Genomic DNA, 14,819 nt, shown 5'->3' on the forward strand with positions numbered 1-14,819 from the left:
ACAAACACAGACAAATCAGATGTCTACTGCAGTCTCTATCCTTACATGCATACATTATGCTACTAAAATAGTATGCTATAAAGCTGTTTATTTATGATCATGGTTACTGACATCCAAGCTCTGCAGAAATACTGAAAAACATTTAATTTGAAGCACCTAAATGAATGGTGAAACTCTCCTCCAGCAGAGGCTGCTCCTCAAACATCCTCGCCCCTGAATCTGCGACCTCTGACAGTTGACTGGGCTGCACCTTGATCTCCTCACTGCAACACAAAGATACAAACAAAAATATGAACTAAAGCAGATATTCAGTTGCAGCAAGACTTCCAAAAATGAACTCACAGAATCTGAGGAAAGCCAGGCTAAGGATATTTTACACTGCAAAAACCCAAACCTTATGAAGTCTATCTGTTTGATTTCAAGTCAGAACATCTAATGATGCGTATTTTATGCCCATTCATCCATAAAGTCCAGATAAACAACTTCCTTCCTTAAAATAAGATGTGTACATCTACAGTAAAATAATGTAGACATCTTATTTTAAGACACTCGACATGCAAATTATCTGAGCCAAATGTTGGATATTTTACCTTTTGCAAGCAATGGAGGCTTTATTTTTAGCATTTTATACCTTAAAATTAAGCTTATGTTCATCCTTGAGTTGTCATCTTAATGTGGCTTTAATTGAAGTTGTAAAAATGTTCAATACTTCTTCTGTAGTGTTAACACCTTCGTATCCATTATTTTTACATTTGATCGTGCAGAAAACTACTTTAAAAAAGTAGCTATGTAAGATAGCTAGCTAAGATATAAGCCTTTACAGCCATATTTTCAACCCAAAGCTCCTGCGAGCAAGAAGAGTTCACAAAGTGGTGACACAAAAAATGAAACATAATTTTCTGATTGTCTCCCAGCAGTTATGCTCTAAAGCAGTCGCTCTTAACTGGTCAGGTATCAGGACTCTCCACCACCTCTTTAATGAGAAAATATGGCCTATTTTCTACAAATGTTCAATCGCTCATATTTAATTAATTGAAAAATGTTGTTGGAACTTAGGTTTAACAAAAAGAGGGACTGAAAAAGCATTGAAATTTTGGTAGTTTCTAGCAGAATTACCTTATTATGTTGAGAAAACCAGCGTAGTAAGTCCAAACAGGAAGTTCAACTCTATAAAAGCTCCACCAACTGCAGATTAAAATCTGGGGGGATGAGTGGGTTGAGTTTCCCATCATGCCCTCTGGCAGAGTGTTTAGTCGTGTTTGGACGTTGCCTGTTTGTCAGTGATCCCTACTGTGGTTCTTTTGCTTCCATTTCTGATGAATTGTTGTTCTTTTTGAGACGCAATTGCACCCTGAGTGAAGCTATCCCCTGCTGCAAAAAAATGTATCAAACTGGTATTCTGGTACATTTCAGGTTAAGGAAATATTGCACTGTCTGCAATTTAAAAATTGCAGCAGGCCATATTGTGATTTTAATCTAATTGCCCAGCCCTAGCATGCATTGCCTTGCTATGGGGTTGACTCTGCTTTGTTCTCGCCAGAGGAGACCCACCTTACCTCAGATTTAAGGAGTTACTGCAGCTCTGTCATAATGTTAAATATTTAAAATGTTCAAAAGTTTAGTTTAACTGGAAGTACTGTAGTGTGGATCATTATAGACACTTTTGAAGTGTTAAATTAAACTCTATATGAGTTTAAAAAACATTGTCAGCTTTGCTGGGTATTTCATTTTATTATGGAGGAACAACCTGGTTAGAGATTTATTCTCTAGTTGTTCTTGTCAGTAAGGAAAAATCACATTTTGCAGTGCAGTGGCTTCTCAGTGCTTAAAGTCCACTTTAAATTAAATACTTTTTACTTTTATTTAAGTAGATTTATAGACCAGTACTTTTACTTTTGTACAGTAAATTTTAGCCAGAGTAATGTGTCTCGCTCCAGAAGTGGGTGCTGCTTTGAATAACAGAGAAATTCAGGAGTGTTAGAGGGCTGCATCTGACCCAAATGACTCAAACTTAGCCACAAAACATGTCAAGTTGCTGCCATTTTCTCCTATGTTGAGGTTTTTGCTGCCATGGAATCAAAATAGGCATCACATCATTTAATATTTACTAGTAATGTACTGAAAATATAAATTATATATTGTGCCAACTGTGTAGATATGTCTGAGTGGAAATTCAGACAAGTAAACGTACAACAATTTCAGTTTTTGCAGCATTTGCATTATAAGATATAAAATACTTTATTCTAAGATGAGTTGTTTACTGCTTACAGAGGGTTTCTGAACTTATAAGGCAGTTGAGATTTTTAAAATATTCATGCATTCAGCAGTATTTTGTAGCTTATTTAAAAAAAAAAAAAAGAATAAAAGTGAAGGAGCAGTTCATATCCGGATTACACAAGCTTCAGGAAATTAGAAAAATGTTATCAAAGGATTCACAAAATTAACCTGGATTATGTTTTCAGGTTTCCTTTAGAGGCTGCAGCTCTGAGATGCAGATTTACAAAGTGTACAAAGTGCTGATGAAGAATTATTAAGTTCCACCCACACACAGATAATGATATTCATCATTAACACAAACTAACACAAACTCAGCACATTGTCTGAGAAGCTCCTAGCACATACATCCTGGCTGCTTTCTGTGTTTTGATGAAAAATCCAATAAACGTAGGAGATCGAATTTGAACCACCACTCTCTGAGACCTCATTTCTGTTGACCCCACAGACTCATTATCCCAAAGTGCCACTCATAACTGATGCTGCAAAGCCAAACATCACTCAGGGTAAGACGAGTTTTTGACCTCGTGTAATAGCTCTGATTTTTATGTAAATGGAGCCGGAGCTTCACAGAGCAAGCAGCAGACGTGTCGTGTTTTGGATGAGCCGTGCTGCATAAGAGGAAAAGCTGAGATCCTGTTAGTTAAGAGTTTAGTTTGACCTCTAGCCATGATTTAGTCTGATACGTCCTTAGATAGATTTCACATGAAGGATATCTCGCATTTAATTGGATCAGTTCTATGGTGTTTATTTTACCGAGTTATCATTAAAATCACTCATAGTCCCATTTATAAATGCAAGTTTAATTGTTAAAAATGTACTCCATTGCTATGTAAGTTTGCCTCAGTAGGTCATAGAGATGGAGTAGTATCAATTTCAGTCTGTTTTATAGCTATTCTATAACCCACAGTAGCTTTAAATCACTGTACAAAAAGCTGACCTTTACCATCACAAACCAGAAAAGCCAAGGTTGCTGCAGCTACAAAAGAACGTGACATTTTCCTCTGTCCCTCTCTTTCTAATGATGTCAGTCTAGGCTGCTGCAGGATTTCTTTTATGCTACATAACAAGCAAAAACATCTAAGCAACATGACTCCAGTGCTGATGGTCTTTGTTCAGCTGTTGAGGCTTTACCTTGAAGCTAAATAAAAAAAATCTGCTCTGAACTTGCAGAGCCTGTTCAGGTCAAATGGGTGTAATTCAACACTACAGATATCAGATATGTGCACAACAAAGACGATGCCTCAGCATACACACAATATATCCTGTTTACACACGGTACGCCTCAGTGTGTACACAAACATTGTCAAACTCACTTGATTTTGCTGCTGTTGGTGGATTTCTGCAGGTCCTGGTGCAGTTTGATGACCCACTCCTGATACTCCTGCTTCTGAATGCCGGTAACCTGCTTTAACTCACTGGCCCATTTGTTCTCCAAAACCTTTAAAACAAGAAAAACAGATAAAAATTAGCCCTTAAATCTACTGCTTTGACAACAATCTGAAAGGAAAGGAAGCATTTGCAAGCAAACCCCTAAAATCCCTGAGGTGAAACTATAAATTTCAGACCAGATTAAGGTCCATCTGCCTCCAACTTTACTACAGAGAGAGCTCACAGACTTCTTCATTACCTGCTGGGCATCAAAGTGTTGAGAAGCAACGGCATTCACGTCATGGTCACTTAAAGTGTTCCCCAGCTCATGCATCACTTTGTCCATTTCTGAGGCTTGTCTACAAAAAAAAAACATTATCATCAATATGCTGTTTATTACACCTTTTATCAAACGGTTTTGGAGGTCAATTCAGGAGAAAGCTTCACATACTCTTCATCTACAGAAACGGTTGACTGACATAAAAACACCACTGCGTGAATTTCAGTAGATAATCACTCTCTTTGCTCGCTGCCGCTTTGAGTCAATAAGGAGACAGAAGATCATTTAAAAGCTTTTCACATAATAGTAATCGATAAAAAGGCTGATAATTCATTAATGAATTACTGGAAATGTGTAAATCTCTGGTTATGAGGGTTGAATGTTTTATCATTTCAAGAGAAGTGACTTTTAATTTTGATAGAAAATCTTGCATGGACAAAATGACAGTTTAGCTTGTATTGATTAGGGCTTTGCATCTTTACTTGTATCACAATTTGATTTCATTATGACAATGATTCAATCTGATATCAGGATCCTTTTTTTCTGGTACTTGAGGGGATTGTGGACAGGCCAGAGGCAATATTTTGTAAGAAAAGCCTGGAAAAAGTTTATCTGGCATAATATGTCCTCTTTAATTCCTGCCATTTCTCTGTCACAAAAAAAAAAAAGCCAGAATATTTTACTACTTTCACGGCACAAAAGTAGCTTAAGAGTTAAGAATTTTAATATTTCACACTTTGGACACTATGCATAGTCATAAAATAACTCAGCCTTTTTAGTAGCATTTCTTAATGCAGAATGGCTTCTTGCCCCCTAGGTGTGTTCACTGCTGCACAACCTCATCTGCAAAGAACCTATGTAGGTCCATTTTACAGAAAAGTTCAAGCAACATCAGCACACAAGCTGAATAAGACACACTGGCATCACATTGTATCATGGAAACAATTGAAGATTTTGGGGGCGAGCATTGGCTGATAGGAGGTAATAAACATGGGTAAAAAGAGAACAGCACCAGTATTGTGATTTAAACCTACAACCAGTGCATTGAGGACAGCATCATGGGCACCTTCTCCACCAACTGAGCAAAACCAGTACCCAGGGATTACTGATTTAAACACCCTTATTCTTGATATTGTCCTAAGTCAGAGGTCTTAAGCCATTTTCAAGCAGAATTTGCTTGGTGCATTTTTATGCTTATCCCAGAACAACCACTACATTTATTTCAGGAAAATCTATATTTTAAGTGAGGGATCAACAGCTTAAGGACTATTTTAACAATCTGGTTCACATGAAAATATATTCTTATCTTATGATAACACTGCTTTGATACACTCCAAGACACTGAAACAAAAATGGAGATATAAAGATTTTAAAACAAAATCTAAAATCCACTTTCTTCAATCTGGATTTTCTGTAGTGCTTCAAAGTTATATGGTATTCATGTATAATCACTTAGTAAACAAAAAGTGGTGAATATTAATCAGACCAGAGGGTGAGCATCAGTGTATGACTTTTAATCCTGGTCCAAACCAAATTAACTGAGTTATACCGTGCCTACAAACCCTGATAATAGACTATTTCATACAGGATTATTTTAAGAGGGATGATAAAACACAGTGTTTGCTAGTAAGTCAAGCATCCTCAGTCAGGGTGTCTATCCCTACCACCCACCTCTCCTGCAGCTTCTTAATCTCCATGTCTCGCTCACTGATGAGCTCGGAGATGCTCACAAAGTAGTTATGCTCCAGGTTAAGGAGCGTGTCTGAGGCGGGAGAGTGGATCAGCTCGTGGTAAACATCTGCAAAGTCCTCGTCCCAGCTCGGCTCTTCGGGACGAGCGTGCTCCAGCGTAGTCTGTGACAGAAAAGGGAAAAACAAAGACAGACAGGTAGAAGTTATTCCATAATGTCACATGGTGAGAGGAAGACCAAAACAACCTTGTTCATTCATTTACAGGTGCATCTATAAAAAATCAGAATATCATGTAAAAGCTTTTTTTTTTCCTCAGATGTACTTCAGAAAGTTTAATTTCCAGATTTGTTTTTGTTTTCCAGCAGGACTTGGCGCCTGCCCTCAGTGAAGCCAAAACTACAAGAAACCTGTTCGCTGACCATGGTATTACTGTGTTTGATTGGCCAGCCAACTGGTCTGACCTGAACCCCACAGAGAATCTCTGGGGAAATGTGAAGAGGAAGATGAGAGACACCAGACTACAAAATACAGACGAGCTGAAGGCTGCTATCGGCGCAACAGAGTGACTGGCTCATTACACATAACATAGATGTGGTAATTTCTGTGAAAGGAGCTCTAATTGATTACTAAGGTGCATAAATGAGCATTATTTTCTAGCAGGTCAGCTTTCTGTGTAATAAATCCTTTTTTGGACTGATGTTTTGTGATATTCTAATATTATTAGATAGTGGATTTTTTTCTTTTTGAGCTGTAAGCCATAATCCTCAATGTCAAAACAAAAGAGTTTTTAAATATTTTACTTTTTAATTATATTCTATTTTTTAGATCAGGGGTTCTCAACCTTTTCAGCCCACGACCCCAAAATAAAGGTGCCAGAGACCAGGGACCCCTGCTGTACCTGAAGGTGTTTGAACAGCCAGGAACATTCAAGAATAGTCATGTGCAGACATGGCTTTTCATAAGGAAGGATAAAGGGGGGAGGTTTCTGGGATCCAGCCAAACTGGGGGCCCATAGAGGTCAGCAAAATCATGGTCCATGTGAAGTTAAGCTGTGATATCCATATTTTATATTTGACCTGAATAATAATGACTCTTATCAAAGAAGCAAATATCTTTATTTATTTATTTAGCCTTCTTTAGATGAAAGAACTTTTGTTAAAAACTTTGTTGAAATGGGTTAAAAATGGCAAAAATTGGTAAATAATGGCTAAAAATGGTGTAAAGGTGGTGAAAACTGATTTTTAATGAACATCAATGGGTTAAAAGTGGCAAAAACTAGATAAAAGTGGCAAAAAATACCAAAAATGGGTAGAGTGGCAAAAACAGGCACAAAAAGTGGTAAAAGGGGATTAAAAAGTGGGTGACATAGCTATATGGTGGAGAAAATGGTGGAAATTAAATGGAATGGGATGAAAAATTTTATCAACAGGCAAAAATGGGTTAACTGTGGTTAAAATGGGCAAAAGGAAGTGGTTGATAGAGGCAATAATGGGTCGACAGAGGCTACAATAGGCAGAAGTGGCAAGACGGTTTTGAAGTGGCAAAAACAGGCAGAAAGAAGTGATGGAAAAGGGTTTAAAATGGACAAAAATGGGGTTTAAAAGGCAAAAATGTTCCAAAATTGCTGTTTAAAAGTGATGAAAAAGGGTTAACATTTTGGTCAAATTGGTTTAAAGTGGCAACAGTATTATCTAGAAAATACTCTTAGTGTTTTTTAAGGCATCTGGTGCCCCCCTCTCATGTCTCGCAACCCCCAAGGGGATCCCAACCCCAATGTTGAGAAGCACTGTTTTAGATGCACCTGTATATTTTACTGCTATCTTGGTGTAAAAGAGCAGCTGTAACAGCCATATTTCCACAGGGATTGATAAAGTTTCTGACTCTGATTAATTTCTGTGTACTCAACATGATGAAGAGTTGGTTTGTTAGGTCTCAATAAGTGGCTTTATCCTTCTTTGTTAAGGCTGTTTTCCCGCCTCACCACACTGTTTATCAAAATTTGCAGGATTGCTGATCAGTTAACAAGTTTTCATTTGTGGGTGATGAACGGCTACACACACTGTGAGTAAAAGTGACCACAACATGCTGACTGTCAGTAAAAAAGTGTCAATTTTCTGAGGGAAAAATGCATCATCAACACAGTTTGGATGTTTTGCTCAATTAAGCAGGGCAGTCAATGTGCCGTTTCCATAATTAGAAAGAGCAACAGAACAGTGCTGAGAATGTGAAACCCCTCTATTTATACGAGCCCAGGAATCCTTAGACCACAAACACGACGGACACTGGAAGGCGTCCATGTGTATTTCTGTGTCACTGCAGTAAACAGTTAACAAGCAGCCAGTCCTACGTGTCTCAGCGGACTGGACTTCATAACACAAGCAGAAGCAGGCCTCGACTTTTTATAAATGCCACCGAACAAGTGACAGCAGAGATTAGACTCGTGAACTTTAACACTTAACGATCTTACTGCCCTTCCTTAAGCTTGAAATAAGCAACACTTAAATGTGCTGGCTGGATTAGTATGCTTCATTTAAAGTGTTTGTTTTTTATTGACCCATGATCTGAAATTGATGACTCCATTCTCAAGTTTACGTGACCGCCGCCAAGTATTGGACCTCTGGGAGAAAACGCATCAAAGTGTAACTGAGTGCAATGAAAAGACATTAAACAGTGTGCAGGCTCATGTAATGGGATTCTTTTTTCTAAAGAACTCATGAATAATCAATCTGCAGATGCACTGCACTGCTTCTGTTTAAATTACTTAAATGATCCATGACTGCACCAAAGAAAGCCGGTGCATTCAAGGACAATTTGAAATCCTGCTGCACTACAACAGAGACATGGGAGAGTGGATATACGATCAGATTGTAGCAGCCATTGTCTTAGACTTTTAATCACCTGCCAAGGCTAAAACAGAAATTATATCTGGTGCATTACATATAACATAAGCATGATGACTGAGTAATGTAACTGTGCATGATTTTATTTAGTCTGTTGAAATATGAACCTATTTTTATATTCCTAATTTACCAATTGGTTTAATATCTGGACCGATATTGGCCAGAAACCAGCCACTGTCAAAATGATTTTTCCTGAACTGATGTCAGTTAGCCATGTTTATCTGTTGAGTCCAGTCAATTCTATGCTAACATCCGGTCCTCAAATGTTTTACCCTTTAATTGATTTTATGAATCAATCATGGTAAATATAATTTGGACTTTTGACTAAAAACCCTCTTTGTTTAGATATATTTTGGGGCTTTTCATGCCTTTGTTTCAGAGAGGAGGATAGTAGCTAGCTCAAGATCTGTCTGGTTGCATGGGGATCAGGTGTGAACAGCCCTTTTGAAGTCCAGCCACAAATTCTCCATTGGATTGAGGTTTGAGCTTTGACTCGGCCACTCCAGAACATTCACCTTGTTGTCTTTCAACCATTTCTGTGCAGCTTTTGCTGCATGCTTCGGCTCATTGTCTTGGTGAAAAATAAATCTTCTCCCAAGTTGTAGTTCTCTGTCAGACTGTATTAGAACGTCCTCCAGGTTTTTCCGACATTTTTCAGTATTCGTTTTATCTTCTATCTTTACAAGCCTTCCAGGGCTGGCTGCTGAGAAGCATCCCCACAGCATGATGCTGCCACCACCATGCTTCACAGTGGGAATGGTGTGTTTGTGTCCGCCAAACAGTGTCTTGCTTGATGGCCCAAAAGCACCATTTTGGTCTCATCAGACTGAAGAACTTTCTTCCTCTTGACCATGGAGTCTCCCACATGCCTTTTGGTGAACTCTAGTCCAGATTGAGTCTGAGTTTTCTTCAACAGTGTCTTTCTCTTTGCCACTCTCCCATAAAGCTTTGACTGGCGAAGAACCCTGCCAACAGTTGTTGTCTGCAGAGTCTCTCCCATCTCAGTTGCTGAAGCTTGGAACTTCTTCAGAGTAGTCCTAGGTGTCTTAGTGGACTCTCTCACTAGTCTCCATCTTGCACGCTCACTCAGTTTGTGAAGATGGCCTAATAGGCAGATTAACACGTGCAATATTGGTTCCATTTGCTGATGATGGATTTAACTTAAGCTTGGCTGATGTTCAAGTGCCTTGGAAAAAATTGTATCCATCCCATTACTTTTTCTGAGTTGCCTAGAGCACTCTTTTGACTTCATGGTGTAATGGTAGCCAGGTATACGGATCAACCATTGACTGTACCAACCAGATACAGGTGTCTTTACACTACTATCACTTGCGACACATTCATTGCACGCAGGTGATCCCCATTTCACTAATTGTGAGATTATTAGCACCGATTAGCTGGACCTCTGTTGAATTAGGTCAGTCACTTTACAGGGGATGAATATTTATAAGGTCACTTTATTAACCCACATATTTTATTAACTCACATTACCTTGTAGAAATATGTTTTCACTTTGACATTTAAGAGGGTTTTTTGTTATTTTTTTGTCACAAAAGCCAAATTATATTGACCATGACGGATGTATAAAATCAATAACAGGGTAAAGCGGTTACGTTGGTGAATACTTTTAACAAGGACTGCATCCGTATTGCTTTGAGACCTTAAACTATTTGCAGCTGCTTGCAATCAAAACATTCAAAGATGCATCATCACCTCCACATAAGACTTTGTCCATGCATTGGTGAGCTGGTTTATGTCTACATCTCCTGTGGAGAGCCTCTGCAGGGCCAGCTCTGCCTCTCTGTCATAATCCAGGATGGTCTCCTTCTCAACAAAGCTGGTAAGTGAATTTTTCAGCTCTGCAGGAAAAGATGCAAACAAGAGGAAAAAATCAGTTATATCAAATATACTTCGATTTCTTTAAAAGGTTTTTGGGAGCAGAATTCTCACCATTCTCTATGTAGCAGGGAATTTTATGTAGCAGCATTAGACGTCCGTGAAGGTCACTGATGTTCTCTTGTACAGGAAACTGCAGAGGAACTTTAAGGACACAGTTGTGCTTCCCTGCCTTGAACTCAAACACAAACTCCTTCCCAGTTGTAACGTTGGCTTTGCCTTTGTTCTTCTTCATTGCTGCGGCTGAAAAAGAAGGCAACAGAGAGCCATAAATTAAAATATACACTTTAGGATATTAGCAATCAATCAGTGAAATCAAGTATGAAAATATTCCAAAAAACAGTGAAGCACTGTCATAGAACTGCAATGGTGTTTGTGATGTGTTTATCTGGCTTGCTGGTAGACAACCTAATTTGATGTTGCCCGTAATATCAGTGTCAGAAGTCAAGAAAAAAATCCAGGCTACAAAACTAGACTATAGCTCTCATGCATAGTTACTAAAATGTTAGGACTAATCCTCAAGGATTGTCTCGAAGAGTGCACAATTACCACAACCCCCAATCTGGTTAATAAACATGTGTATGTGTATATGTGTATGTATGCACTGATAGATGTTGTAGCTCCAAATTTATGTGTTTTCTGGATGAACCGAAACATTAAACCTGGTAAGTGTTTGTAAAATTTCAGAGCTGAAGGTTCCTTCTTAAAAAAAATTACACGTCTGGTGTTCAAATTTAACTATGAAGGTTCGACGAGGCAGGAAGGAGCCTGTCTGCTACTTTCTCAGTGGTTTATCTACAAGGTTGAAAATTATCCTCGTTTACCTGAATGCATTAGCTCTCTGAAAAAAGGCTGTAATTCTGGGTGTGTGCTTAGCAATAGACCTGTTTACTTTGTTCTATGCCGATGATTTAGTTACCTCATGTTGTGAAATATAACATCAAGTTTGACAGTAAGAAAGTCATCATGAAAATAACAGTAGGGCGTCATGATAGAAAACAATTTTATCACAATTGCAATAAATTGCAATTGCAAATGCAATAAATAAACAAACATATTATTTAATGGAAACTCGCTATGCCTCCTGACTAAGCATAAATACATTTACCTCATGAATGGAGACCAAGCTCTCATCATTTTGATGCAGTCTTATGATCATGACATGGAAAACAGCTGTTACTAAAGCTAATACAGGTGCATCTCAAAAAAATTAAAATATAAAAAAACTCTGATTCTTTTTAGTTTTTGAATTAAAAAAGTGAAACTCATATATGATATATTTATTGCGCACAGCCTGATGTATTGCAAGATGTTATTTATTTTACTTTTGATGATTATGGATTACAGCTAATGAAAACTCAAAATCCATGATCTCAGAAAGTTAGAATATTAGTTAACACCAATAATAAAAGAGGATTTTAACACAGAAGTGTTGGACTACCAGAAAGAACGCACATATACAGTACTTAATACTTGGTTGGGCCTCCTTTTGCATAAACTACTGCAGCAATGCAGCATGGCATGGAGGCAATCAGTCTGTGGCACTGCTGAGGTTTTATAGAAGCCCAGGTTGCTCTGGTAGCAGCCTTTAGCTCTTCTGTGTAGTTGGTCTAGTGTCTCGCATTTTCTCTTTTGCTATTGCTAATTGCTCTCCTCTCCTCTCCTGTTGAACTGTTGTAATGACCAAATTTCTCTCAATGGGGGATCAATAAAGGTGTATCTCTTCTTATCTTGTTTAGGTGACATTAGGAATGCATCAAGTCATGATGATGATAATGCACAGCGGCATAAATTGTACACACTAGCCAGTATGTTGGCATTTATGTGATATATGACAATGCTGAAAATGAACAGCTCCATGTTTAATTTCATGATGTATTTTTGAGTCATGCCAGTGGACAAGTGCGAGCATTTCCTTTGTCTCCAGTAACTTTTGCTGTGCAAGAAAATGCATTGTTCTGTTTCTAAGTCATTTATTTGAGCCTAAATATTAAATAATGGTGTTAATTGTTTTACTCAGCTCACACTGAAAAACACAAGGTATTTTTTATGTTTCCTGAAATACCTGGACCAAATGCATTTATGCTTCGAAGGCACTGACCATACAAACTATGGGTGTCATTCTTTGTTGTTAGTAAATCAGTGACGAAGTATTGCCTGCTGTTTCTGTATTTTTACACTATCTATTGTGTGATTAATGATGTTATGGACCTATATCTCTGATTTAGGGCATAAATATGCAAATGTCAAGTCCATGTCTTGCTCTATGAACACTGTAATCTCATTGTGTTCTTTGGGTATAAACAAAAATTGCCACCATAAAGCCATAAAAGCGGAGAGAAGGCATCACTGTAACCCTATTAAATTAGCTAGCAAAAGCCTCATACAATGCTATAAACTGACAGATAAACCAACGCCAAGTGTAAGCTAGGTTGAGCCTTGTTACGATTGAACGAGTGACCGTGTTAACTGGTGACTATCGGCTGACTTTCTGCCTCTGTCGTAGTGTCCGGCGTCGAAACTAATGAGTCTTTAGAGTTTTTTCTTCCATATTATCAATAATACCATCAAGACATGTATTTTAATAACAAGCAGCCCTCGTTGGGGACACTTTCCGTCCCTGATGGCCTTTCTAACTACGACAACCACTGACGCCTTCGGCTGATAGTCACCAGTGAGCACGGCCACGACTTGAACCATCACACTTCATCCTTTGGCTGTAGAACTAGCTGCATGTTATCTAGCAGCAAAGCTAACATTTGGGAGCTAAGCTGAGCGTAACAACGGACAGTCTCCCTGCTATGAGCACGTATGACCGAGACACTACCATTTGTTTCGTTTAGTGAAAAAATAAATATTTAAAGTTGCATAATTACCTGAGTTTGAATGGTGTTTCAGGGTGTAGAGGCAGCAGACTGTTTGGGTTTGAGTCAGCTGACTTCAGAGTGTAGCTTACTGCATGTAGAAAGCACTTTCGCCAAACTGAGGCTCAGTTATTAGTGGTCATATTTTCAGTTGAACTGATATATCGCGTGTTTCTAGGCTTTATCTTTTAGGAAAGAAAAAAGTTAACTATTTTTAACGATCCTTCATGTATTGTGCTATTAGACATAGTAACGAATCTGCGGACCAAACAGATCAATTCACTGAGCTTTTAGCCCATCTCTTTGTAGTTCCTTGTGTACTAGCGCCCTCTGCTGACCAAAGGTGGTCAATTTCTGGGTGATTTTTGACTGAAATTCACTTTTGTACTTTTGTTACAACAATTATTATCTTTGTAATGAAAAAGTAAACTTTCTCGTCAAAAAAAGGAATTAAATTTCCAAAAATGAAATTATGCTCAAATCATTAATCTGCTTCAGTTTTTGATGCAAGCATACTGACAGGCACTTCAATTAGGATTTGTTTCAGACACAGTTATGTACATTGTGCATGAGCATACGTCAGAAATGTATTCCCCTTTAAACTACGTTCTACTTTCTTAACTTTTTTTAAGAACTTGGGGGCACCTGGGACACTGACTTATGAACTTATGTATGAGCAGCAGTGTGCTCACATACACTGCATTCAGAAAGTATTCTAACCCCTTCAATATTTTCAGATTTTTTATGCTTTAGCCTGTTGCTACAGTTGAAAACAATCTTTTTTTTCTCTCATTAATGCATACTCCGTACCACATCAGGATAAAGGGAAAACAGAATTTTAGAAATTTGTGCAATTTTCTTAAAAACTGAAATATCAAACTGACATAAGTATTCAGACTCTTTGCTAAAACACTTGAGTTTCAGCACAGGTTCTTCACATGTCTCTGGATGGTTGATAAAATGTTTCTACACCTTGACTGGAGTCCAACCGTGGTAAATTAAATTGAATGGAGAGGATTTGGAATAGCACACACCTCTCTATAGAAGGCCACACAGCTGAGCAAAAGCCAAGCCATGAGGTCAAAGGAACCATCTACAGAGCTCAGAGACAGGATTGTTGCTAGGCACAGATCTGGGGAAGGCTAAAAAATGATTCTGCTGCACTGACGGTACCCAAGAGCACAGCAGATCACCGTCTGGATCCAGGGATTTTTTAAAGGATTCTTTACTATTGGGAGATAGGGCTAATGGCGGAGGTCTGTGCTGTTACCACTTTACACCAGGAGATGGCGGACATGAGTAACTTCAATCCCAGCAGCATTTTTGGTGTGTTTCTATTCAAAGTTTTGGAGTTTATAGAGTTTGAAAGACACATGCCCGGTCGAGGAGATGAGTCGGATTGTAACAGAGAGAAAGACAGCGATATTGTAGCGAGAATACTCACAATGCTGAGAGGAATAGAGGAATATTCACCCTCTGTCATGACTTTCACTTGTCCAGTGAGACCATGGGTGAAACTGTCAGTGCCTATGCTTAGCTTCAC

General features: G+C 38.4%; 1 protein-coding gene across 1 annotated transcript in view; it reads right to left on the reverse strand.

Annotated features, from left to right (window-relative positions):
- Positions 1 to 13,389, reverse strand: part of c9h12orf4 (chromosome 9 C12orf4 homolog) — a 39,098-nt gene extending 25,709 nt beyond the window's left edge. Inside the window, exons 1-7 of the mRNA XM_041794669.1 lie at positions 13,289 to 13,389; positions 10,467 to 10,655; positions 10,230 to 10,375; positions 5,597 to 5,778; positions 3,905 to 4,004; positions 3,591 to 3,715; positions 157 to 263 (exon numbers count right to left, since the gene is read on the reverse strand). Of these exons, the coding sequence (XP_041650603.1) occupies positions 157 to 263; positions 3,591 to 3,715; positions 3,905 to 4,004; positions 5,597 to 5,778; positions 10,230 to 10,375; positions 10,467 to 10,647 (841 nt within the window). The 5' untranslated portion in view covers positions 10,648 to 10,655; positions 13,289 to 13,389. The remainder of the gene's footprint in view (positions 1 to 156; positions 264 to 3,590; positions 3,716 to 3,904; positions 4,005 to 5,596; positions 5,779 to 10,229; positions 10,376 to 10,466; positions 10,656 to 13,288) is intronic.
- Between the last annotated feature and the right edge of the window lie 1,430 nt (positions 13,390 to 14,819).

The sequence above is a fragment of the Cheilinus undulatus genome, linkage group 9 (genome assembly GCF_018320785.1).
Source record: "Cheilinus undulatus linkage group 9, ASM1832078v1, whole genome shotgun sequence".
NCBI classification, from domain to species: Eukaryota; Metazoa; Chordata; class Actinopteri; order Labriformes; family Labridae; genus Cheilinus; species Cheilinus undulatus.